This window comes from Ranitomeya variabilis, chromosome 2, assembly GCF_051348905.1.
Source record: "Ranitomeya variabilis isolate aRanVar5 chromosome 2, aRanVar5.hap1, whole genome shotgun sequence".
NCBI lineage: Eukaryota > Metazoa > Chordata > Amphibia > Anura > Dendrobatidae > Ranitomeya > Ranitomeya variabilis.
The window spans coordinates 644,342,443-644,370,433 of NC_135233.1; the positions used below are offsets into that span (position 1 = coordinate 644,342,443).

Below are 27,991 nucleotides of genomic sequence, written 5' to 3' on the forward strand. Positions count from 1 at the left end.
TCTGATGTGCTTGATCATATCAGAGGAGAAATAAATAAATGGGAAATTTTTTTGTGGTTGCAATACCTGGGATGGTAAAAACCGACCCGAATCATGTTCTGTCCGGGGTCTCAGCTATCCCCGGTAGCCAAAACCCTGGAGATTTTTCAAAGCTGGGGGGCACTATACCCTTATTTCTCAGCGCTGTTAAAAAGCGGTGCTGAGGAATAAGTACCCTTAACTGCCGCCACTAAAAGGCGTATCGGCGGTTGTTAAGAGGTTAAGTACAAAAATAAACATGGCCCTTTGGACAAAAGAGCAAAAACAAAACAAAATGGTACCACTTCGCCATCCTTGCACTACTGGGGGGTCACCCCACTCAGGGTTAACAATGTCCTTGCACAAGCACTATGTGCCTAAACACTCTCCTGGAGTCTTCCTCTCCAGGCCTTCAACCGCCCCCGACTGACCCTGGAGTTCAGCTATTTAAGGCCAGACCATGTGACTCCTTCCTCATGTGACTGATCACATGACACTGACCTCACACAGGTCCTGTCAGGACTCTGCATGTAGAGATACGGTGGACCCCTTCCCACCCGCTCTATGGAGGTCTACTAACACCAGCCCATAGCATACCTCTCATTCATACTCACAACACATAGTGTGCTACTCTGGTTTTACATCACTGACGCCATCATGCACAGTGACATGTATCTCCCCTACATCACTTCACCAGTGACTCTGTCACAACATACCGGTATATATCTTTACTTTTGCTCATTTGCTCAGTATACTCATGTTCTATCACAGTGTACAGATGAGGGATTGTGGACCCAAACGTAAAACATATGTTTAATTTTGGATTTCATAAAGGCTTGCAACTACTTGTTACATATGAGTGCTAATTTCTTTAGCACAAATTTGAATACGGATTGGAAACCTAATCAGGCATCCATGAAAAACCAGAAGTGCCAAATAGCCTACACAACTATTGCTGTAATTGTGGCAGTGAATTATTCATGCCAGCGCTGACTAAAACTTTTCAGCTCATGATATTTTGTAAAAGGTGAATGCACTAAAAACGCTCCTGAATTTATATTATGTCGCTGTGTAAACATTTTCAGCTGAGCTATATATGATTAGAACTAATACTAATTGCATATGCATTATGTTTGATGTCAAAGTGTAAAAAAAAAATTCTTTTTAAATTGTCCGATCAGTTGCTTGTGTGGTCATTTCTTAAAAGTGAAAGAAAAAATAATTATTTGTCTTTCTGTCATAAAATCTGATTATTCAGAGCTATAAAACGTCTGGATGCTTAAATGACAGGATTAAAATGTTTAATGAAACAGTTAATAAGGCATAATGCTTGCTAAATGTGATTACTCATCAAATCCTTGCATAGCTTTTAACTTAATTCCTCTGTTGTTAACTATTACACCACTTTCAAATGACTAATTTGTTCCTTTGAGAATATAAAGTTTTACAATTTATATGTTACATTTCTCCTTTCAAGTACAATTTTTCAGTGCAACAAATATTAAGAACTATCTTTTTTTGTTATTTCACAAAAGGCACAAAAGGCCAGAATATTATTTTAAATAGCATCTATCGTCAAAATGCTATTTTGATGACACCTATGACTCACAGATATGTTATATCACTGAATATAGGAGTTATTTATTTTGCATAATCTACAAGGAATACAATGCTGTAGGACAAATTAGAGAGCATCTATACTGTATATGTGTTAAATAAATGGTAATAATGTATTTTTTTATTCTTTATAGTTTTTTATTTACACTATTCTAATGAGTGCTTATTTTTTACTAGAATTATAACAATAATTCTCGTTTATAAAATATACAGCTGTTGACATACTTGTTCATGCAGTGCTTTTCCTTGTCCAAATTGAAATGTGCATGTTGTATGTAGAGACTGAGGGCAGCAAAACCATGAAAGAACCCAATTTGGAAACAAGGAGTAAAGAAATATGTGTGAAACAAGTCATAATATGTGTTCAGCCTTGTATTCTTCCAAGTACCCACCATTTCACTCTTATGACAGTGTTACACATTCTTAGGAATCTCACAAGCAGCCTCATCAGGACCGACTTCCTAACAGTCTTGAATGCATTAACAGAGTTGCTGAATACTTGTTCCTTTGTCTTCACTGTGAGGTCCAACTCATCCCAAACCATCACAATTGGATTGTGGCTGGGCACTTGTGGAGAACATGTCATCTGATGCAGCAATCCATCCCTTCTTCACTTTATTATGTCACCTTCCTTGGCAACACAGCTCTTACATAGTGTGGAGTTGTGTTTTGAGTCATAGTTCTGTTGCAACACAAATGACAGTCCCACTAAGTGCAAACTAGATAAGATGGTATCAGAGGCGTAGCTAGGGTTTTGGCTCAGGGGGCCAAGCTTCTGAGTGGGCCCCTAACCAGGTAACCTTGATTACAACTCGGTGATGCACCCTAATAGTGGAGGAGAACCTCAGCAGATGACCGCGCTGTTACTGAAAATAATTAGTGATGAGTGAGTGTACTCGCTGCTCGGGTTTTCCCGAGCATGCTCAGGTGGTATCCAAGTATTTATGACTGCTCGGAGATTATGTTTTCATCGCCTCAGCAGGATGATTTACAGCTATTGGCCAGCTTGATTACATGTGGGGATTACCTAGCAACCAGGCAACACCCACATGTACTCAGGCTGGCTAATAGCTGTAAATCATTCAGCTGCCGTGATGAAATGAAATCTCCGAACACTAATAAATACTCTGAGGTCACCCGAGCAACGAGTACACTCGCTCATCACTAAAAATAATGTCTATATAAAGAGCAATATTGATATTACCTCCATATAGTCAGTGGTAGATACCAGCCCTGCAGAACATATAAGAGATCACAGCAAAGTTACAGATAATGACTTACCGCTGACATTCTTTCTGATGGAATCGTTCACTTTTCCCGTCTTTTCCATCTGGCCCAGACCAACACGACAACTTCTTCCAGCCAGGTCTCGGCTGCAGAGAATACAACAAAGACACGTTTCACTTCTCATATTCCAGCCCCATCACCATTTATTCAGAACCTGCACAAACTCCTCATCCTGCGGATACCCCAAATACTGAGCCGCTGCTGCTGTATGTGTCCCTGTTACTGCCCCTAATACCCCAATACTGAGCCGCTGCTGCTGTATTTGACCCTATTACTGCACCTGATACCCAAATACTGAGCCGCTGCTGCTGTATGTGTCCCTATTACTCCACCTGATATCCCGATACTGAGCCGCTGCTGCCATATGTGTCCCTATTACTGCCCCTGATACCCCAATACTGAGCTGCTGCTGCTGTATTTGACCCTATTACTGCCCCTGATAACCCAATACTGAGCCTCTGCTGCCATATGTGACCCTATTACTGCACCTGCTGTATGGTTCTCTGTACCCTCTAAGTTCTAAAGTAACCTTCTATAATATAGTAATGCCAGGTGCAAGTGCTCTAGAAACAGTGCCCACATTTTGCCCCCTAGATAGTAATATTGCCCTGTGTGCCCCTTTGATAGTCACAGTAACCTGAGTTCCCCTATAACAATAAGTGCCCACTTTAAATTTAATGTCCCGAGTCGCCCCCCTGTACAGCTCCCCTATACACAGTATAACGCCTCCTCACTGTATAGTGCCACCCACACAGTATACTGACCCCTTAGTAGCCTCCAAACTGTTTGATGGCTCCAACACTGTATGATGGCCCCTTCACTGTAATCCCCACACTGTATGATGGCCACATAGATAACCTCCATATAGTGTAATGTGTCAGATAGTCCTCAATATAGTACAAGACAGCACCCCATAGGCAGACCCTGTAGTATAAGACAGTACCCCTATAGGCAGACCCTGTAGTATAAGACAGTACCCCTATAGGCAGACCCTGTAGTATTAAGCAGCACCCCCAATGGCAGACCCTGTAGTATAAGACAGTACCCCTATCAGCAGACCCTGTAGTATAAGACAGTACCCCCATAGGCAGACCCTGCATTATAAGGCAGCACCACATAGGCAGACCCTGTAGTATAAGACAGTACCCCTATAGGCAGACCCTGTAGTATAAGACAGTACCCCTATAGGCAGACCCTGTAGTATTAAGCAGCACCCCCATTGGCAGACTCTGTAATATAAGACAGTACCCCTATCAGCAGACCCTGTAGTATAAGACAGTACCCACATAGGCAGACCCTGCATTATAAGGCAGCACCACATAGGCAGACCCTGTAGTATAAGACAGTACCCCTACAGGCAGACCCTGTAGTATTAAGAAGCACCCCCATTGGCAGACCCTGTAGTATAAGATAGTACCCCTATCAGCAGACCCTGTAGTATAAGACAGTACCCCGATAGGCAGACCCTGTAGTATAAGGCAGCACCACATAGGCAGACCCTGTAGTACAAGACAGTACCCCTATAGGCAGACCCTGTAGTATTAAGCAACACCCCCATTGGCAGACTCTGTAGTATAAGACAGTACCCCCACAGGCAGACCCTGTAGTATAAGGCAGTACCCCTATAGGCAGACCCTGTAGTATATGACAGTACCCCCATATGCAGACCCTGTAGTATATTAAGCAGGACCCCCATAGGCACACTCTGTAGTATTAAGCAGCACCCCCATAGGCAGACTAGTATAAGGCATCACCCCCCATAGGCAGATCCTGTAGTATTAAGCAGCACCCCCATAGGCAGACTCTGTAGTATAAGGCAGCACCCCCCATAGGCAGACCCTGTAGTAAAAGGCAGCACTCCCCATAGGCAGATCCTGTAGTATAAGACAGCGCCCCCCCCAAAGGCAGACCCTGTAGTATAAGACAGCACCCCCCATAGGCAGATCCTGTAGTATAAGACAGCACCCACATAGGCAGATCCTGTAGTATAAGACAGCACCCCCATAGCCAGATCCTGTAGTATAAGACAGCATCCCCATAGGCCGATCCTTTAGTATAAGGCAGCACCACCCCATAGGCAGGTCCTATAGTATAAGGCAGCACCCCCATAGGCAGATCCTGTAGTATAAGGCAGCACCCCCCATAGGCAGATCCTGTAGTATAAGGCAGCACCCCTCGTAGGCAGATCCTGTAGTATAAGGCAGCACCCCCCATAGGCAGATCCTGTAGTATAAGACAGCACCCCCCATAGGCAGATCCTGTAGTATGAGACAGCACCCCCCTAAATAGCAGGTACTGTTGTATAGGGCAGACCCCATTAAAAAACCCAATAAATAAATACCTCTTTTCCTCTTTGTTCCAGCGGTGCTCCCTGCTCCTGCTCATCTCCTGACAGCGGGCGCTGGGCGGTGACGTCATCGCGCCGGCTGCCTGTGTCGGCGTCTGCGATGTCAGACGCCGACGGGGATGATGGGAGAAGGAGCACAGTGCAGCGCTCCTTCCCTCATCAATGCGGTGAGCTGTATCGGCTAGCTGCCGATACACCTGACTTTGCAATGACGGACAGGGGGCCCACTGCTGGCACCGGGCCCCCCGCCTGCTTAGGGGCCCCATAGTGGCAGAGCAGGGATATTGATTGTCCCTGCTGTGCCACAGAATGAAACTGTATCGGCGCGCTGCGTGCGCCGATGCAGTTACAGTAGCGTAGCTCCGGGTGGGCCCCCTCAGAGCGCCCACTCTGCCCTCCCTGGTAGCTATGCTACTGGATGGTACATTATTGCAGAATGCTTTTTAGCCATGCTGGTTAGGTGTACCATAAATTTTGAATAAATCACGATCAGTGTCATAAGCAATGCACTCAGACAACATTACACTTCCCCCACCGTGCTTCTCATTAGAGCACCACACATCTAGAAAACATTTCCTTAACTTAACTTTTCAACCATTGACAAAGATATTGTAGGTACCAAAAATCTCAAATCAGACCACAGTATAGATTTCCACTTAATTCCACTAACGTCGATTCCTTGAGTTGCGTGGCCAAAGCAAATCTCCTATTCTTGCTTGTGGTCCTCAACAGTGTCTTCTTTACATCAATTTCACTGTAAAGGCCTGCAACTTATGATCTCCTCTGGACACTTAATGTTGAGACATATCTGATACTTGATATCTTTGCATAATCTATAAGGACACTTATCTGAGGTACTGTGAGTTTCCAGTTTCTGAGGCAATGCTGGTATTTTTGATGAACTTATCCTCTGCAGCAGAGATAATTAATGATCTTCTTTTCCTAGGAAGCAATCATGAAAACCAGTTTCATCATAGCGATTGATAGTTTTCATGATAGCACTTGAAAATATTTTCAAGGTTCCAGCAATTTTCCAAATTTCAATGACCTTCATTTCTTATAATACACATTTCATTGACCTTCATGTCTTAAAATAATGATGGACTATTGTTTCATTTTACATAGCCAGGTGGCTCCTCAGATAATGTGGCTTAGAAGGGTAAAGAGCTAAAGGAGTTAATGGATAAAGGGTTAAGTAGTTAAGGGTAAATCCACAAAGAAAATATCTTTCAGTTACTATGACTCTGGTGCTATTGGATTCATGGTTCTAAATAGTTGTAGATCACTGATTTTGAATGAATTGTATTTATAATTTTGCTTTTTAATCCAAATTTGGTTTAAAAAAAGTGTCAGCTTTGTCTAATAGGAAATCAGTCTCTAATAGGGAAGCAGCTTTCCTATGTGACGTGTTTTTTTCAATTGGAGGAGACTAATGGACTTGTTTTGTCACTTGCTCCTCCATCAACATCCATAATGTCCCCCACACAGCTGTTGCAATGCAAGTAATATGGCCAGCCCTGTTCACTGATTCTACAGTCAGCAATATACAGTGCAAAACTAAGGCGATACAAGGCAAAGGTGCAATATTTTTAATGAGACCCAATTGCAAAGATCATTTGAGCCCCAAGTGCAGAAATGTAAGAAAGTAAAAATTGTCCTCAAAGGTGGGCAACCCTTATATAATAGTAAGTGCTACAAAATCATATCATCAACACAGCTGTTAAATTAAAGATACCGTGGCCAACCTCTTTAAGGACATTTCAAACTTCAAAGAAAATCATTGTTTAACCCCCCAAGGACATAAATTAGTGCAATTATAGATACAAGTAATTATATACTATATGAATTTATCTACAACATTGTAATAATCTTCATGCTTGCCTACAGCATTAACAAGACTGACAAGACATCAGAACCTGCAAAAATAAAGGTTAAAGAATGCAATGTTCACATCTCAAAAATATTCTTATTCTGTCATTTGGAATCTTACTCCTATACACTGCTTATATGGGGCTTCAGACTCTTCAGGTAAAGTACCACCTTATATGAAACAAATAACATTTTCATAAAAAGTTTACTATATTAACCATGTACTGATCATATATTTATTGATCACTTGTTCAATAGTTTGGATTAGAGTAATCTGTGATCTCTGCAAATTTTAACCTTGTTATGATGAGAAAAGTACTCTGACCCTTCATGCAATATGCGCATGAACAGTATTCTTTACAGACAGGGTCCACTCTGGGCAAGCATCTGCTGTCAAAGATGAGAGGTCTCATGCAAATAACAGCCACTTGGCAACACAAGGGTGCACAAAACACCTTGAAGAAACATTCCCAATGACTTCTTTATCCATTGAGTGTGTGTATGTGTATGTAATGTAGTGTGACTCAGTGGGTTAATATACTCACCTACCTCTGCTCTCCGTGGGATCCAGTGACATTCTCCTGCCCCTCTCACCCCTCTACAAACTCTCCAGGTTAATTCCAAGCTCTGAGTGACCTGGAAGTGACTTTTACAATATTTTACAATTAGGCAATTAGGCATATTAATCCCGTTACGAGCAGAGGTATTTCCATTTTGCGGTTTTCTTTTTTGCTCCCCTCCTTCCCAGAGCCATAACATTTTTATTTGTCAGTCAAAATGGCCATGTGAGGGCTTGTTTTTTGCAGGACTTTTGAACAACACCATCGGTTTTACCATATCATGTACTGGAAAACAGGAAAAAAATTCCAAGTGCAGTGAAATTGCAAAAAAGTGCAATTCCACAGTTGTTGTTTTTTGTTTCATGTTCATTAAATGCTAAAACTGACCTGCCAATATGATTCTCCAGGTCATAGACACCAAGCATGTCTAGGTTCTTTTTTATTTAAGTGGTGGAAAAAAAATCCAAACTTTGGTAAAAAAAAAAAAAAATGGTGCAATTTTCCAAAACCTGTAGCGTCTCCATTTTTGGTGATCTGGGGCTGGGTGAGGGCTTATTTTTGCGGCACCGAGCTGGCAATTTTATCGATACCATTTTGGTGTAGAAATGATCACTTGATCACCCGTTATTGCATTTTATTGCAATGTAGTGGTGACCAAAAAACGTAATTCTGACATTTTGAATTTTTTTTCTCATTACGCTGTTCAGTGATTGGGTTAATTCTTTTTTTATATTGATAGATCAGGCAATTCTGAAAGCAGAAATACTAAATATGTATATATTTGATTTTTTTTAATTGTTTTATTTTGAATGGGGCGAAAGGGGGGTGATTTGAACTTTTATATTTTTTTTATTTTTTTTTATATTTTTAAAAACTTTTTTTTAACTTTTTGCATGCTTCAATAGTCTCCATGGGAGACTAGAATCTGCAGTTGTCTGATCAGCTCTGCTACATACAGGCGATGGTCAGATCACCTGTGTGCAGCAGAAATGCTCACTTGCTATGAGCGCCGACCAATCTGGCAATGACAACCATACAGGTCTGCTGGAGACCTCTGGTTGTCATGCCAAACCATTGGTGACCCGCGATCATGTGACGGGGTCACCTATGGAATTATGATGTGCTTCCAGTAAGTGCGAGTTAAATGCCGCTGTTAGAGATTGCCAGCGGCGTTTAACTAGTTAACAGCCCCAAATGGATCGCGATTCCACCCGTGGCTGTTGCGGGCACAGCTGTATAGATCAGCTATTATGTGCCCGGAAAGGTGCATGTTCAGCGCTGGAGCCCACACCAAACATGGGGAGTCCGACATTGGCGTGCAATTACTCCCGATGTCAAAAAGGGATTAAAAGAGACTTCCGACTCATGCATAGAGAATGGAGAGACCTGGAGAGTCTGAAGAATGGTGACATCACTGAGAAGCAGGGAGGAACGACGCTGGACATCGGAGACAGCAACGGTAGATGAGTATTTTAATACACTCACAGTACATTGCATGCATATTTTCACATATTTAATAAATAAATAAAGTTAGTGGGAGTGCTTTGTTAATTAGCCTAAGAAATAAAGTGTATTTTCTGGATAATGGTGATTTTAAAAGTAAAGGTATGTTTTTTATATGGGTTATATCCTCTACAAGGCAGTGTGTTTAGTCTATTATGTAAGTCTAGAGTGACAGACTCACTTTAAAGGTATCATACAAAGAAATACAAAAATTATAATTCTACTACAACAATAGTTTTTCAAAGAAAAAACTAGCAAAATTATCACATATTGCTACTAGCATGCAATATTAATTTCAACAATGATTCATGGAGGTGTCTAACTGATGGAAATCTTATTGATCACTAGAACAAAGTGGTCACTCACTATTCTAGTAGAGCACAGACAACCCTCTGTTTTTTTCTGTGCAGCACCTCCACTATCCTGGCAGTAAAACAATTCCCAATTAACTTGAGTTGCAGAGTTCTGGATACTAAAACCTGCAAGTGACAGAGAAAAAGCACAATGGCTCCACCTTTTTAGAGATTGATTGTGCTTGCAGATGTCAATCCTCAATTCATGATTATGTTTTGACATGTCCTAGTGCAGTGATGGCGAACCTTTTAGGGACCAAGTGCCCAAACTGCAATCCAAATCCCAGTTATTTATTGCAAAGTGCCAACACGGCAATTTAACCTGAATACTGAGGTTTTAGTTAACTTTTCCTTACTTTCTTTCTTTACTTTCCAACTTTTGGAATTATATTGGAATAATATAATATGTTATGTAAGAGCAGTAAAAAGCATATGGCCCATTGGCCTAATTTAAATATGTAATAAAGGATAAAAAAAAAACCTTGAATAAACAGATTTATGATACTCCCACAGTGATTTCCTCCACATTATCCTCCACATGCAAAGTATGATGTCCCTACTGCACCCACCTTCCTCAATCCCCCAACAAAGAATGTTGACCTCATCACACTATGATTTCTATCTGTAATGCCCACACAGTCCTCCATACAGTATAATGGCTACAAAAAGTCCTCCATAAAGTATAATGGTCCAACATAGTCCTCCATACAGTGTAATGTGCCCCACATAGTCCTCCATACAGTGTAATGGGCCGCACATAGTGCTCCATACAGTATAATGGCCCCATACAGACCTCCATACAGTCTAATGGGCCTCACATAGTTCTCTGTACAGTATAATGGGCCCCACATAGTCCTCCATACAGTGTAATGGGTCCAACGTAGTCCTCCATATAGTATAATGGGTCCCACATAGTGCTCCATATAGTATAACTTGGCCCTGAATTGCCTTCCATACAGTATAATAGGCCCCATATAATGCTCCATACAGTGTAATGGCACCACATAATACTCCATACAGTATAATCACCCCACATAGTGCTCCATACAGTATAATGGCCCCACATAGTGCTCCATACAGTATAATGGCCCCGCATAGTGCTCCATACAGTATAATGGCCCCACTTGATGCTCCATACAATATAATGGCCCCACACAGTGTTCCATACAGTGTAATGGCCCCATATGATACTACATACAGTATAATGGCCCTACACGATGCTCCACAAAGTATAATGGCCTCAAATGATGCTCCATGCAGCATAATGGTCCCACATAGTGCTCCATACAGTATAATGGACCACATAGTGCTCTATACAGCATAATTACCCCACATGATGCTACTTATAGTATAAGGGCCTCACATAGTGCTCCATAAAGTCTAATGGCCTCACATGATGATCCATACAGTGTAATGACCCCACATGATGCTCCATATAGTATAATGGCCCCTATAGTGCTCCCTACAGTATAATGGCCCTACATGATGCTCCATACAGAGTAATGGCCCCACATAGTGCTCCATCTATATATATAATTGTCTTAGGGTACTTCCGTCTGTCTGTCCCGGAAATCCTGCGTCGCTGATTGGTTGAGGCCGCCAGGAAGTAGGGAAGGACTAATTCTCGGCCAGACTGTGCCCATTGCAGCTCTGAAATATGGCAAAACTGGTGGCAAATGGCATCTTGGCAGCTTCATGCTTGATTTTCTTCATTTCATGGGCAGTTATTTTGCGCTTTTTTTGCCCAACACGCTTCTTGCGACCCTGTTGACTATTTGCCATGAAACACTTGATTGTTCAGTGATCACCCTTCAAAAGTTTGGCAATTTCAAGACTGCTGCATCTCTCTGTAAGACATCTCACAATTTTGGGCTTGGTAGAGCCTGTCAAATCTCTCTTCTGACCCATTTTGCTAAAGGAAAGGAAGTTGCCTAATAATTAAGCACACCTTATATAGGGTTTTGATGTCATTAGATAACACCCCTTCTCATTACAGAGATGCACATCACCTGATTTACTTAATTGGTAGTTGGCTCTCAAGCCTGAACAGCTTGGAGTAGGACAACATGTATAAAAAGTAACATGTGATCAAAATACAACTTGCCTAATAATTCTGCACATCTATATATATAATTGTCTTAGGGTACTTCTGTCTGTCTGTCCCGGAAATCCCGCGTCGCTGATTGGTTGAGGCCGCCAGGCCTCGGCCAATCAGCGACGGGCACAGTCCGGCCGAGAATTAGTCCTTCCCTACTTCCATCCAGTCAGTGCCCGGCGCCCGCTCCATACTCCCCTCCAGTCAGCGCTCACACAGGGTTAATGGTAGTGTTAAAGGACCATGTTATGCCACGGGTAATGCACTCCGTTAACGCTGCTATTAATCCCCTGTGTGACCAACTTTTTACTATTGATGCTGCCTATGCAGCATCAATAGTAAAAAAAATCTAATGTTAAAAATAATAAAAAAACAAAAAACCTGCTATTCTTACCTTCCGTTGTCCACCGATGCGCACGCGGCTGCCGCCAGCTTCCGTTCCCAGAGATGCATTGCGAAATTACCCAGAAGACTTAGCGGTCTCGCGAGACCACTTAGTCATCTGGGTAATTTCGCAATGCATCTCTGGGAACGGAAGCTGGCGGCAGCCGCTCGCACATTGGGACAGCTTGGCTGGACGACGGAGGGTGAGTATATAACTATTTTTTTTTTTTTTTTTTTTAACAGGGATATGGTGCCCACACTGCTATATACTACATGGCCTGTGTTATATACTGCGTGGCTGCTATATACTACGTGGGCAGTGTTATATACTGTGTGGCCTGTGTTATACTACGTGGGCTGTGCTATATATTATGTGGGCTGTGTTATATACTACATGGGCAGTGTTATATACTACGTGGGCAGTGTTATATACTGCATGGCTGCTATATACTACGTGGCCTGTGTTATATACTGCGTGGGCTGTGTTATATACTGCGTGGCCTGTGTTATATACAGCATGGCCTGTGCTATACATTATGTGGGCTGTGTTATAAACTACGTGGCTGTGTTATATACTGTGTGGCTTCTATATACTATGTGGCTCCTATATACTACGTGGCCTGTGCTATATACTATGTGGCTGCTATATACATACATACATACATATTCTAGAATACCCGATGCGTTAGAATCGGGCCACCATCTAGTACAGTATAATGGTCCTACATAGTGCTCCATACAGCCTAATAGCCCCATATGATGCTCCATACAGTATTATGGTCCCATATGACAATATAATGGCCCCACATAGTGCTCCATACAGTCTAATGGCCCCATATGATGCCACATACAGTATAATGGCCTCACACGATGTTCCATATAGTATAATAGCCTCACATGATACTCCATACAATATAATGGCTCCACATAGTGCTCTATATAGTATAATGGTCCCACATACTGTTCCATACAGTATATTGACCCTACATGATGCTCCAGATAGTATAATGGCCTCACATAGTGCTTAATACAGTACTATGTCCCCACATAGTTCTCCATACAGCATAATGGCTTCACACGATGCTTCCTACAGTATAATGGCCCCGTATGGTGCCCCTTATAGTATAATAGCCTCACATAGTGCTCTATAAAGTATAATGGCCTCACATGATGATCCATACAGTACAATGGCCCTACATGATGCTCCATACAGAATATTGGCCTCACTTAGTGCTCCAAAGAGTATAATGGCTCTACATAGTGCTCCATATAGTTTAATGGCACCATATGATGCTCCAAACAGTATTATGGTCCCACATGATATATGATGCTCCATACAATATAATGGCCCCACATAGTGCTCCATACAGTCTAATGGCCCCATATGATGCTGCATACAGTATAATGGCCTCACACGATACTCCATATAGCATAATGGCCTCACGTGATACTCCATACAATACACTGTGTGCAGAATTATTAGGCAAGTTGTAATTTAGAGGATTATTTTTATTATTGATCAACAACTATGTTATCAATTATTATTATTATTATTATTATTATTATTTATTGTTATAGCGCCATTTATTCCATGGCGCTTTACAAGTGAGGAGGGGTATACATAATAAAAACAAGTACAATAATCTTAAACAATACAAGTCATAACTGGTACAGGAGGAGTGAGGACCCTGCCCGCGAAGGCTCACAATCTACAAGGGATGGGTGAGAATACAGTAGGTGAGTATAGAGCTGATCGTGCAGCGGTTGGGTTGATCGGTGGTTACTGCAGGTTGTAGGCTTGTCAGAAGAGGTGGGTCTTCAGATTCTTTTTGAAGATTCTGATGGTAGGCGAGAGTCTGATGTGATGTGGTAGAAGGTTCCAGAGTAGGGGTGATACGCGAGAGAAATCTTGTATGCGATTGTGGGAAGAGGAGATAAGAGGGGAGTAGAGAAGGAGGTCTTGTGAGGATCGGAGGTTGCGTGTAGGTAAGTACCGGGAGACGAGGTCACAGATGTATGGAGGAGACAGGTTGTGGATGGCTTTGTATGTCATCGTTAGGGTTTTGTACTGGAGTCTCTGGGCAATGGGGAGCCAGTGAAGGGATTGACAGAGGGGAGAGGCCAGAGAATAGCGGGGGGACAGGTGGATTAGTCGGGCAGCAGAGTTTAGAATAGATTGGAGGGGTGCGAGAGTGTTCGAGGGGAGGCCACAGAGCAGGAGGTTGCAGTAGTCGAGGCGAGAGATGATGAGGGCATGGACTAGGGTTTTTGCAGATTCTTGGTTGAGGAATGAACGGATTCGTGAAATATTTTTGAGTTGAAGTCGGCAGGAAGTGGAAAGGGCTTGGATATGTGGTTTGAAGGAGAGATCAGCATCAAGGATTACCCCGAGGCAGCGAGCTTGTGGGACTGGGGAGAGTGGGCAGCCATTTACTGTAATGGATAGGTTCGTTGGGGGGGGTCGCGCGAGATGGGGGAAAGATGATGAATTCTGTTTTGTCCATGTTAAGTTTGAGAAATCTAGCGGAGAAGAAGGATGAAATAGTGGACAGACATTGAGGGATTCTGGTCCTAAATATCAAAGCTTAATATTTTTTGAAGTTGGAGTTGTTTTTTTTTTTATTTGGCTATCTTAGGAGGATATCTGTTTGTGCAAGTAACTATTACTGTGCAGAATTATTAGGCAACTTAATAAAAACCAAATATATTCCCATCTCACTTGTTTATTTTCACCAGGTAAACCAATATCACTGCATACAATTTAGAAATAAACATTTCTGACATGCAAAAACAAACCCCCAAAAATTAGTGACCAATATAGCCCCCTTTCTTTATGATGACACTCAACAGCCTTCCATCCATAGATTCTGTCAGTTGCTTGATCTGTTTACGACCAACATTGCATGCAGCAGCCACCACAGCCTCCCAGACACTGTTCCGAGAGGTGTACTGTTTTCCCTCCCTGTAGATCTCACATTTTATGAGGGACCACAGGTTCTCTATGGGGTTCAGATCAGGTGAACAAGGGGGCCATGTCATTATTTTTCTTCTTTGAGACCTTTACTGGCCAGCCATGATGTGGAGTAGTTGGAGTCATGTGATGGAGCATTGTCCTGCATGAAAATCATGTTTTTCTTGAACAATACCGACTTCTTCCTGTACCACTGCTTGAAGAAGTTGGCTTACAGAAACTGGCAGTAGGTCTGGGAGTTGAGCTTCACTCCATCCTCAACCCGAAAAGGTCTCACAAGTTCATCTTTGATGATACCAGCCCATACCAGAACCCCACCTCCACCTTGCTGGCGTCTAAGTCGGAGTGGAGCTCTCTGCCCTTTACTGATCCAGCCTCTAGCCCATCCATCTGGCCCATCAAGAGTCACTCTCATTTCATTAGTCCATAAAACCTTTGAAAAGTCAGTCTTAGGATATTTCTTGGCCCAGTCTTGACGTTTTATCTTATGTTTCTTGTTCAAAGGTGGTTGTTTTTCAGCCTTCCTTACCTTGGCCATGTCCTTGAGTATCGCACGCCTTGTGCTTTTTGTTACTCCAGTAACATTGCAGCTCTGAAATATGGCAAAACTGGTGGCAAATGGCATCTTGGCAGCTTCATGCTTGATTTTCTTCATTTCATGGGCAGTTATTTTGCTCTTTTTTTGCCCAACACGCTTCTTGCGACCCTGTTGACTATTTGCCATGAAACACTTGATTGTTCAGTGATCACCCTTCAAAAGTTTGTCAATTTCAAGACTGCTGCATCTCTCTGTAAGACATCTCACAATTTTGGGCTTGGTAGAGCCTGTCAAATCTCTCTTCTGACCCATTTTGCTAAAGGAAAGGAAGTTGCCTAATAATTAAGCACACCTTATATAGGGTTTTGACGTCATTAGATAACACCCCTCCTCATTACAGAGATGCACATCACCTGATTTACTTAATTGGTAGTTGGCTCTCAAGCCTGAACAGCTTGGAGTAGGACAACATGTATAAAAAGTAACATGTGATCAAAATACAACTTGCCTAATAATTCTGCACATCTATATACATAATTGTCTTAGGGTACTTCCGTCTGTCTGTCCCGGAAATCCCGCGTCGCTGATTGGTTGAGGCCGCCAGGCCTCGGCCAATCAGCGACGGGCACAGTCCGGCCGAGAATTAGTCCTTCCCTACTTCCATCCAGTCAGTGCCCGACGCCCGCTCCATACTCCCCTCCAGTCAGCGCTCACACAGGGTTAATGGTAGCGTTAAAGGACCATGTTATGCCACGGGTAATGCACTCCGTTAACGCTGCTATTAACCCTGTGTGACCAACTTTTTACTGTTGATGCTGCCTATGCAACATCAATAGTAAAGAAAATCTAATGTTAAAAATAATAAAAAAACAAAAAACCTGCTATTCTTACCTTCCGTTGTCCACCGATGCGCGCGCGGCTGCCGCCAGCTTCCGTTCCCAGAGATGCATTGCGAAATTACCCAGAAGACTTAGCGGTCTCGCGAGATCACTTAGTCATCTGGGTAATTTCGCAATGCATCTCTGGGAACGGAAGCTGGCGGCAGCCGCTCGCACATTGGGACAGCTTGGCTGGACGACGGAGGGTGAGTATATAACTATTTTTTATTTTTATTATTTTTTTTAACAGGGATATGGTGCCCACACTGCTATATACTACGTGGCCTGTGTTATATACTGCGTGGCTGCTATATACTACGTGGGCAGTGTTATATACTGTGTGGCCTGTGTTATACTACGTGGGCTGTGCTATATATTATGTGGGCTGTGTTATATACTACATGGGCAGTGTTATATACTATGTGGGCAGTGTTATATACTGCATGGCTGCTATATACTACGTGGCCTGTGTTATATACTGCGTGGGCTGTGTTATATACTGCGTGGCCTGTGTTATATACGGCATGGCCTGTGCTATACAAATGTGGGCTGTGTTATAAACTACGTGGCTGTGTTATATACTGTGTGGCTTCTATATACTACGTGGCTTCTATATACTACGTGGCCTGTGCTATATACTATGTGGCTGCTATATACATACATACATACATATTCTAGAATACCCGATGCGTTAGAATCGGGCCACCATCTAGTAGTGTATAATGGCCCTATATAGTGCTCCATGCAGTTTAATGGCCCTGCATTATGCTACATACAGTATAATGGCCCCACATAGTGCTCTATTTTATTATTATTATTATTATTTATTTATTTATATAGCACCATTGATTCCATTGTGCTGTATATGAGAAGGGGTTGCATACAAATTACAGATATCACTTACAGTAAGCAAGCTAACAATTACAGACTGATACAGAGGGGCTAGGACCCTGCCCTTGCAGGCTTACATTCTAGAGGATGGTGGGGATGGAGACAATAGGTTGAGGGTTGCTCTATACGGTATAATGATGCCACATGATGCTCCATACAGGATAATGGCCCAACATGATGTTATACACAGTATAATGACCCCACATAGTGCTTTAAACAGTATAATGGCCCCACATGATGCTCCATACAGGATAATGGCCCCACATTTAAAAAAAAAAGGAATAACTACTCATCTCTGCCCATTTCCCAGCTACTGCAGTCTCTTCATATATCACAGTCATACCTGTGGGTAAGTACACCACCTCCTCAGCATTAGCGCCTCCACTCTCACCCTCTTCAGCACACACATGGCCTAATGCGACGGCACGCAGGCTGAGGAGACGGCACTCATGCAGAGGAGAGTGGCAGTGGTGCTACTGTGGAGATGGCGCTCATTGCCCACGAGGAGGGCTCTGCTTTCCATCTCTGGCACGTGTGCCATAGGTTCGCCACCACTGTCCAAGTGGTTTGCAGCAATACTGCATATCTAGAAAATTGAAAGTTGCTGTAATTGGACAGAGCCAGGATTTTACTTTAACTGCCAGCCAAGCGGCAAATCCCATGTCCACCTCTTCTGAAATCACCACAAATTATATTAAAAATGAAAAATATATCCACAACATATTGTTTGCACTGTGCAAAAAATAAATAGCATTGCAACATATGAACAAATTCAGACATGCCAGGTCAAGGAAGTCAGTTAATTCACACTCCAAAGTGCCAAAAATGGAACATATATAAGACAGCAATAACTTGTATTAAAGCCTAGTTAGATGATGTGCTGACTTAAATGGTTATAAGAAGCTTGCTCATGCTTTTATTAGACAAATAATGGAGCTTTACTCATTTAATTCATAAAGGCGTGGAAAACATTATGGTGCTCTTTAGTAATAATAATTTCCTAACCACCTTCTTTTTGATACAGAATGATGCGTCTAGTGCTCAGCATTCATAATACCTTAGCATCCTTTGTGACCCTTGCTAAATGTCTACCATAAAACCTGTTTGCAGACGTATCAGTATAAACGGATACTTCATGATCACTTGTGTAGGATGCAACAAGCAGTGCATTTTACTGGAACATTTAGTCATTTAGAAAGTGTTACATGAAAAAAAAAATAATCTGTGTCACAAAGGTGTGTTTGGTTCTTCCCTTCTAATGATCATCTGTTTCCTTCAGAGTTAAATGGAGGACAAACTATTATGCATGCTCTAATTACTAGGTTAGGTTTACAGGAAATAGTGAAACCAATTCACTAGATAAATTACTGACCGCATACCAGTAGTAAAATACTTTTCATAGTGAAAGTTTCTTAATATTTATCAAGGGAAAACGATATATGATAGTAGTTGCTTCTAACATGCAAATGTATGTACTACACAACATGCTTTCTATAGAATAGGAAACCTGGAACACATGACAATGTTTCTGGAGTTACACAGTGATATTGTTATGCTGTGAAAGGGAATATGTCATTAGAAAACCTATTTACCTATTGTTTAACTCAAGCTTTTGTGTTACATGTATGCGTCACACTATGATGGTCTTTGGTAATTAAGAGTCACCTCAAACTGTCCCTGAACTGGGACCCTAACTATCCCTGTTCCAGTGTATTCTTGAAGGTAGAGAATCTCCATCTTTACTATGCTACTGTTAGGGTACCGTCTCACAGTGGCACTTTGGTCGCTACGACGGCACGATCCATGACGTTCCAGCGATATACATACGATATCGCTGTGTCTGACACGCTACTACGATCAGACACCCCGCTGAGAATCGTACGTCGTAGCAGATCGTTTGAAACTTTCTTTCGTCGCTGGATCTCCCGCTGTCATCGCTGGATCGGTGTGTGTGACACCGATCCAGCGATGCGTTCGCTTGTAACCAGGGTAAACATCGGGTTACTAAGCGCAGGGCCGCGCTTAGTAACCTGATGTTTACCCTGGTTACCATTGTAAATGTAAAAAAAAAAAACACTACATACTCACATTCCGGTGCCTGTCACGTCCCCCGCCGGCGGCTTCCCGCACTGACTGTGAGCGCCGGCCATAAAGTAAAAGCTGAGCACAGCGGTGATGTCACCACTGTGCTGTGCTTTACGGCCGGCACTGACTGTGTCTGTGACTGTGCGGGAAGCTGACGGCGCTGGACATGACAGACATCAGAAGGTGAGTATGTAGTGTTTTTTTTTTTTACATTTACAATGGTAACCAGGGTAAACATCGGGTTACTAAGTGCGGCCCTGCGCTTAGTAACCCGATGTTTACCCTGGTTACCCGGGGACTTCGGCATCGTTGGTCGCTGGAGAGCTGTCTGTGTGACAGCACCCCAGCGACCACACAAGATAAACACACGCGTACTACAGCAAACCACAGAACACTACTACATCAACTGTATTCCAACCACTTAGCTTTAGCACATAGCACAGGAATAGAAATCTTTCACCGTTGGACAAGAAGGTCTGACCAGTTTATGTAGGAAGAGGTAATGACCAGATCAGAAGCAGATGAAATGGAGCTGCATGTTTATGACCAGCATAGAAAGGATCCATTTAATATGGGACACAAATCACACATCTCTAAATAAGACCTGCGATTCATTACCTGACGTTACCGCCCAACTTCAGGTCTTCCAGGGGGACATGACACGCTCGAAATAGTATGTTTCATTTTTTTCATATTTTGATTTTTATTAAAAAAATTAAATTAGGAATGTTGCAATTTTAACAATTACAAATGGGGCTTTTTTAAGGGTGCTTTCACATTGCTTCTAGGGTCACGTTAGCTGGACCCATTGGAGCATTCATCCAAACCCACAGAAAAATGGGATCTGGATATATGCATCGGCAGGGGCATAAACTGTAATGGTGATGGCAGAGATAATGTGTCCTATGACGTGCATCATTTTCGAAAGTGTTCGTCTACAACGTCTGAGTGTCCGCCCTCTAGTAGGCGTGTACTCCCAAAAATGATGCACATCACCATTACAGTCTATCTCTCCATAGGCGCATGCATTCGGATCCCGTTTTGCTGGGGGTTTGGAGATATGCCCCGATGGGTCCAGCAAATATCATCCTAGACGTAATATGAAAGCATCCTTAGACTTATGCTACGTGTCCTTTTGGGAAGAGATCTCGGCAGGCTTCTTATCATCAGAGTCAGGGTTACAGTGACTGATAATACACAGTTAATAACACATGATCTACCAATCACTATAGGTGATGTCACATATGGAATCTCCCCCTCCCTTCACAATGACTTTTGTACAGGTTAATTAGATGCTTCAATGGAAAATATAGGGCGAGAGTTTGTTCATTGTGGATTTTCTAAAATAACAATATCTTAGATTCTAGAAATCCCCAGTGGCCAGTGTCAAACTTGCAAGACTTCCAATTTGTTTATGTTGAATAAAGATTGTGACATGGAAATTCAAGATATATTTATTTATTTATATTTTGCGCAAAAACCTGATTCAAGCAATAGATCATTTTCTGATGACACATTTCCTTTAAAGTTGTAATTAAGACTGTATATAAAATTACATGTCATTTATATTCATATTTTTTTACATGCATTTTGTCTATGTTGTAGTAAAAACCTACTGAAGTCTATAGAGTTTAGTGTCCCTACACTTTTCCGGCAAATGTATAAAAATCTAGAATTTTTCAATATACTAAATAGCGTATAAGTTGGATTTTCTTGCTATATGTATTTAACTTCTCTTCTGTTACAGAGCAGTCTCAATAATATAGAAGGACTTGGTGTTGCATCACTAAGTGTAATGTATGTGTCCCTCAGTCTTTCTTCCCTACTGCTACCTCCTCTACTTATAAAGAAAATTGGATGCAAATGGACGATTGTAGCATCAATGTTTTGCTTCATTTCCTACAGTCTTTGCAACTTCTACCCAAGCTGGTAATTTTTCTTTGTAAAACGTCTTTATTTGCTTTTTTTTTTAAAGTAGTTGGCTAAAAACAATACAAAGGGAGGAAGATTGACAGACTAGGCGACACTACCCAGCTATAAGTTATTCTAAATTTGTGAAGGAAAAAAGGAAAGCCAGAAGGTACAAATGGGAAAAAGGAGAGGAGCCATTCAATTACAAGAACATAAAGTGTATTTTATATTAGTCAAATCAAAGAATTAAGAAAATGTGAAAGAATCTGAGTGTATTTAAAAACTGAATATTTAGGCCAAGCTGTTTTGGTCTACTAGCGTTTATCCTGTACACAAAATAGAAGTACATTTTAACGGTGCTCTGGTATGACTGCAAAGTCCTCCCAAGGTGCAGATGTAGTTCTAGTTGTCGAAAAGAAGCCCAACACCAAGTTTGCTGGCAACAGACACCTTTGTCAACTTGAAATACAAGATTTGTAATGAGTCCTCTCTGGCACAGAATCAAACAATTTAAATCACAGGTAGAAGAAGCTAAGTCGAGGTGATCCCACCTTTAATATTTCGATACTGTCAACACCTTCTTATTATACAGGACACTAGATAGCATCAAGCTATTTAGCCTTCTTTGCATCTGATACACATGCCCTTGACTGGAATCAGCCTTAACAATTCACTTTAGTCGGTCAAACCCATCTCTATACCAGGACTGCTTAAACCGTGACCTACTTACTTAAACAGTCCCTTGCTCACCACTCCACCCCCACTGACCACTCGGGGTGTTTAGCCATACTTGCTGCCCTTTGAACCTACACTACCTGAGGGACAAGAAGACACCATATGCTATGTTGGCCTACACATGGCAGCTAATTACACAGTGAAACACCTGGCCTGAGTATTACGACATATGGTGATGGCATAAACATGTGTCCACATAGGTCCAATATAGGTTCTTCTTATTTCCTAGTAGACGATCTTACTAGTTGATTCTTCATATAGTGATAATTTTGTCATGAACATTTCAAAAGGGTGATAAGAAAGATGATAATATGACGCTAAACAACTAATTTGAAAGTGTATATGTTCTCTTTTAGGCCTACACTCATTATTTCCTCAATACTTGTTGGCCTAGGAGGTGGACCCCTGTGGGCAAGCAAGAGTACTTATATAACAATAACTGGAACCAAATATGCAGAAACATGTGGAAAATTATCCAAAGATGTTGTAAACCAGTATTTTGGGATATTTTTTTTAATCTGCCAAACTTGCCGTGTTTGGGGAAATCTTATTTCTTCTTTGGTATTTCATCTAACACCAAATGCAGGTAAAATGTACATGTTATAACAGCAGTAATATATTATAATTATATTGACTCACATGGTGGTGGAATTAACATATTTCCTCAGTCTTCTTTCTGAAATTCCTATTGATATGTGCAACTTTCTTATTGTTAACTTAAAATAGTTGATAAAGGCTTTAAAGTACTTTTCATATTACCAGTACACAGAAGCTGCATTATCGATGTTCATTACATTCCATGCTCCATGCCTCTTGCTCCATTTCATATGGACATCCGCAATTTATCTTTGCATGTTTTTTATCCACCTGTGGAAATTACCGTATTTTGCGGACTACAAGATGCACAAGACCGTAAGACACACCTCCAATTTTGGGGAGGAAGATAGGATTTTTTAAAAAAATAAAGTGGTGGTGTATCTTATAGTACACTTTTATGGTACCTTACCATGGGTGGTGCCTGCGGTGGAGCGGGGTCCTAGTAGGTAGGTGCACTGGGATGATACATGATGTGTTCCAAGCTGGAACGCATGATAAACATTCCAGACTGAGATGCATGAGGTAAGAGGAAGCAGTAGTTCAAGGTATTTCCGCAGAGTTTATGCGCTTCAAGCTGGAGCGGACGAACATGTGAAAATATTAAGAGGACGCTTGACTGACAGCATGCAGGGCGGTCATATTTGTACGTTTCCATAGTGTTTATGGGCTTCAAGCTGGAGCATACATACAGAGCTGCCACCAGGAATTTCAGGGCCCCATGCTGGCAGACTTTTTGGGCCCCCATGAGACTCCACCCAAGCTCCACCCCAGCTCCGCCTCCATTCCAGCTCCCTCTCCACCCCTCGAACCTTGCACTGTCCCACCGCCCTCTCTTTGAAAATCTCCACTTCTGCACCACATCCTCACCAGTCCCCTGACGAAGGGGCAAAGCATGCATTTGGGCTGGTGACTAGCCTATCTAGGTGGGAAATATGGGTAAGAGCCTTGAATGACCACTTTCTCCTTTGTTTTTATGCATCTGAGCTTGTTTAAAATTTATCTGGGAAATTACCTTGGAACAGTGTGAGTTTTTTCTACACTGAGATACTCCAAACTGCATTAGTAGCACCAATTGAGAGACATGATGTATTTAACAAAGGTATAATGCAATGTTTAGGCACTAGCACTTTACTATGATTATCTTTCTTAAGTATATATATTTTTTCTTGGCTTATATCCCTTACCCACTACCCTGAATTTTTGGATAAGCTAGTCTTGTATCACCTGAGCTTTTCTATTGACTTTGTCTACTTATAGTTACATTTTTTTTGTATACCTGTCTTGTAATCTTTTCAATAAACTGATGATATTTTGAATAGATTTTTTGACTCTATGTTTTTCGGTAATTGAGTATTTATACACAATGCCGATAGCTCTCATTCTAATCCTATTTGTCATAATATCAGACAAGTGCAGCAAACTGATTTGTACAGACCAAGAAGTGGTCCCAATTATTAAATGTATGAGTACCAGAGCTATAACTCCATGGTTTTATGTATTTTTTTTTATTATATAGATACTGACATGTAACGTTAAAAACAGCAACAGCAAAATCACTGCCAGAATTGCCATTTTTTCCCTTTTTTGCCCCACCCAAATCAAGCCTTACATAGCTCCATAGAAAGACAAGTAAAGTTATGGATCTTGAGAGGCAGCAATGAAGAAAAGACAATTACTGATTTTTGAAGGGGGCACAAGTAGTATAATGTAAAAAAAAGGATTTGTTATTACTACAATCATACAGACCCAGAGAATAAGGTGATGTTGCAAAATTTACAATGTGAAAAATCAGTGGCAATATTGCTGTTTTTCCCAACAACTTCAGAAAGAGTTAATAGATTAATCTGTAATTTATGTGTAACCCAAAATGGTGGCATTAAAAACTACAACTTGTCCTGCATTAAACAAGACCCATATAGCTACATCAATGGCAACAAAGTTATAGCTATTGAAATATGATGATGGAGAAATTACAAAAATAAAATACACGATTGCATCCTGAAATGAACGGAGCGGCTGGTCAGACATGCATGTGGCTGCTTCATTAATTTCAATAGGAGTTCCAGCTATTTCCGGAACTCTCAGTCAAATGAATTGAACAGCTGCAGGTATGTCTGACCAGCTGCTCCATTCATTTCAAGGGGCAGTTAGAGGATTTACTTCTGCAAATCCCCACTGATCACAAGAAAGGGGGCCCCCGTAAATTTCATTGCCCCCTAAAATGAGCTGAATGGGCATGCCTGCAGCCACTTGATTGTAAGGGTAAGCTCACACAGAAGATTTTCAAGTAGAATTTTGGTGGGGACAGGTCCTTATTCGACCTTTCACAATCCTCATCACTGTCTCCCATAGAGCTAAATGGGAGGCATGACGTAAACTGTGCCATGGATATTCAGCAGAATGTCAGCATGGCTGTCCATGCAAAACTTCTAATTGAAGAACCGCCAGGTGAACTGGCCCTAATAATTATCCCATATGTTGTGCATAGGGTATAAGTATTAGGTTAACACTTTATCCCCTTTAAGGTGATACAGGCAACTGTATCTTATTGCAGGCAGACAGACAGCAGTCATTAGGGTTGAACTTAGTATTTAGTAGATTGCAAGCAGGCAGCACACAGAGACGGCCTTTAACTTCACACTGCACAAGCAGGAAGGGGGCACAAGAAGAGTAGCGGGCAGGTGGGCCAGCGAGTGGATGAATCAGAGGATGCATGGGGAAATGGGAGATCGGGCGGTCCCGTGGACGTGCAATCGGGCGGGAACACACCCCTGATCACTTTTGTGCCTTCAACTCCTGCATATAATGTGCCTCAAGGGCCTGGGGTGCACCAGTAGCTTAGGACAGAGGACGGGCTGGAAGGATGTGACATCACTGATGTCAGTCACAGCTGGTCCCCACTGCTGCAGCCATGCAATGTAAGTAGCTGCAGCTATGAGAGACTGGGGCCACGTAGTTAATAAAGCAAAGTAAATTAATTAGCCCAGGCTCCATAGTGCCACGCAGTCTGCTAGGCCATTTATACAGTGGCTTGGCTGTGCTGCCTCAGCACAGGCTACTCGGCATGTCTCACCTAGTCCATGTTCCCCCCCTTTGCTTCTGCTCACCGGGCCCCATACACCAGTAATGGCAGTAATGGCCTGATAGTGGCGCTGCACACATATGACAATATTAATATGAAGAGGACACATGATAATGTACAGGGCTGGCATATTTGTTTGTTCCATGCTGGAGCGCACATGTGATAATGCTCAGAGAATACGTGACTGATAACATGCAAAATGGATGTGTTTTTGTTCTTCAAGCTGGAACGCACATGATAGTAAAAGCATGCAGTGGAGGGCGCTTATGTGTTCCCTTGGGGAGTACATAGGTAATAATATTAAAAAGGGGAGCGAGGTATTAACTTAGGTAATAAAGTGTGTAGCGTGGCTAAAGGGTGTCTAATCGACGGGAGATATGTGTCGCATAGATGGCTTGCCGCTGTGATGTAACCATAGCTACCTATATGTCTGTCAGGACCTGTGGTGATGTCAGACCACATGGCTAATCATGTGATGGGTTACTGGGTGTGGTTAGCTCTATATAAGACAGGCTAATGTTTAGCACAGTGGGATATGTGTGGAGGTGCTAGCCTCCAGTGTGTGAAGGCTCCAGCACTGAGCCTCAAGGAATGGACACTTGTTTTTTCCCTTTTGCCTGAGTTAAAGGCTATTTGTTTTCCTGTTGATGCTAAACTGGTTTATGAAGCAATAAACCTTTGAACTTTTGTTGGAACCTGCCTCCTAAGTGTCAGCCGACGCACCTGAGTGACTGAAATCCCTACAATTGGTGGTAGACGTGCGGGCAGCGTTCCCAGCGGAGACGAAGAGTCTGTTATTGGATGTCCTGGGTCAAGTCTGTTGTAAGCCAGCAAGCTTTGCCGGGGAAAATGGAGGATCTGCTGAAACACGTGCTCCAGTCGCAGCAAGAGACCAACAGGCTGTTGATGCAGCAGATACAACAGAGCCAGCAGCAGATACAACAGAGCCAGCAGGAGCAACGGCAGAGCCAGCAGGAGCAACGGCAGCAGATTCAACAGAACCAGCAGGAGCAACGGCAGCAGATGCAGCTTCTGGCGTTTGCCATCCAGGGCAAGACGAGCACCCCAACCCCAGGTCTGGCTGATGACACCCACGTCCGGAAGACGGTATGACGCGCATTGCAAAAAATGACTCCCGGGGATGATGTTGAGGCCTTCCTGACGGTGTTTGAGAGGGTCGCTGAGAGGGAAAAACTTCCGCCAGAGCAGTGGGCAGAGGTACTGGCGCCATACCTGACGGGAGAACCCCAGAAGGCGTACTATGATTTGACCTTGCAGGATGCCAAAGAGTATCACAAGTTGAAAGTCGAGATGCACGTTTGGGGGTGACACTGACTGTCAGGGCACAGCGAGTTCACAGCTGGGCCTATCACCGGGACAAACCGCCTCGCTCTCAAATGTTTGATCTGTTGCACCTGGTCCAGAAATGGCTGCAGACAGAGTCATGTACACCTGCACAGATGGTGGAACGAGTAATGATGGATCAGTTTGTGCATTCCCTCCCGAGGTCCATACAGACTTGGGTTGCCCAGGGTGATCCCCAGAATGCCGACGAACTGATCGGACTGGTCGAGAGATACCAAGGGTTGGAAGGCGCCTTTGGGAGGCAGCCAGTGCCGTACTGGGGGTCCCAGAAAGCTGCTGAGTCCCAAAAAGGGGTGGCGCATCCAAGGTCACAAAGGGCGGGGGAGGTGGTGCCCAAGGTCCCTACGGGTGATATTATTTGCTGGAGGTGCCACGGGCCAGGACATATAGCTGCCCGTTGTTCCCAGACCACTGAGCAGATGGACTGCAGCATGGGACGCCGTTGATCATACTATGCGTATCCAGCCTGCAGTGTGAACTCTCCGCCCAACGAGGGACCTCAAGCGTGTCCCGTAAGGGTGAACGGTCGAGCAGCAACGGCGCTGTTAGACTCAGGGAGCTTAGTGACCCTGGTGAGGGCCACTTTCCCTCTCCACCTGCTCCCGGGAAAGAAGGTCGGCGTGCGGTGCATACACGGTGATGCCAAGGACTACCCTTTGGCCAGGGTGGACATTGAAACGGCATGTGGCACTGAGTCCCACATAGTCGGCGTCGTGCAGGACTTGTTGCACCCTATAATTATTGGCCGGGATTTCTGTCTGTTTTGGGATTTGTGGGGAAAAGGTTCTGAGCTCCTTAGCAAGAGTAGGGAACCAGTGAACCCTGGAAGGATGTCACCACACCCAGAGACAGACAGGTTTCCTTTTTGTGTGCTGGTTGGGGATGAGGAGGAAGTATCCCCTGCA

General features: G+C 42.8%; 1 protein-coding gene across 4 annotated transcripts in view; it reads left to right on the forward strand.

The window, feature by feature from the left end:
- Positions 1–27,991, forward strand: part of LOC143809795 (protein unc-93 homolog A-like) — a 60,139-nt gene that overhangs the window by 11,935 nt on the left and 20,213 nt on the right. For all 4 annotated transcript variants that reach the window (XM_077292798.1, XM_077292797.1, XM_077292796.1 and 1 more), the window contains exons 2-4: positions 7,157–7,297; positions 21,144–21,325; positions 22,399–22,628. In XM_077292798.1, coding sequence (XP_077148913.1) covers positions 7,208–7,297; positions 21,144–21,325; positions 22,399–22,628 — 502 coding nt within the window. In that variant the 5' untranslated portion in view covers positions 7,157–7,207. The remainder of the gene's footprint in view (positions 1–7,156; positions 7,298–21,143; positions 21,326–22,398; positions 22,629–27,991) is intronic.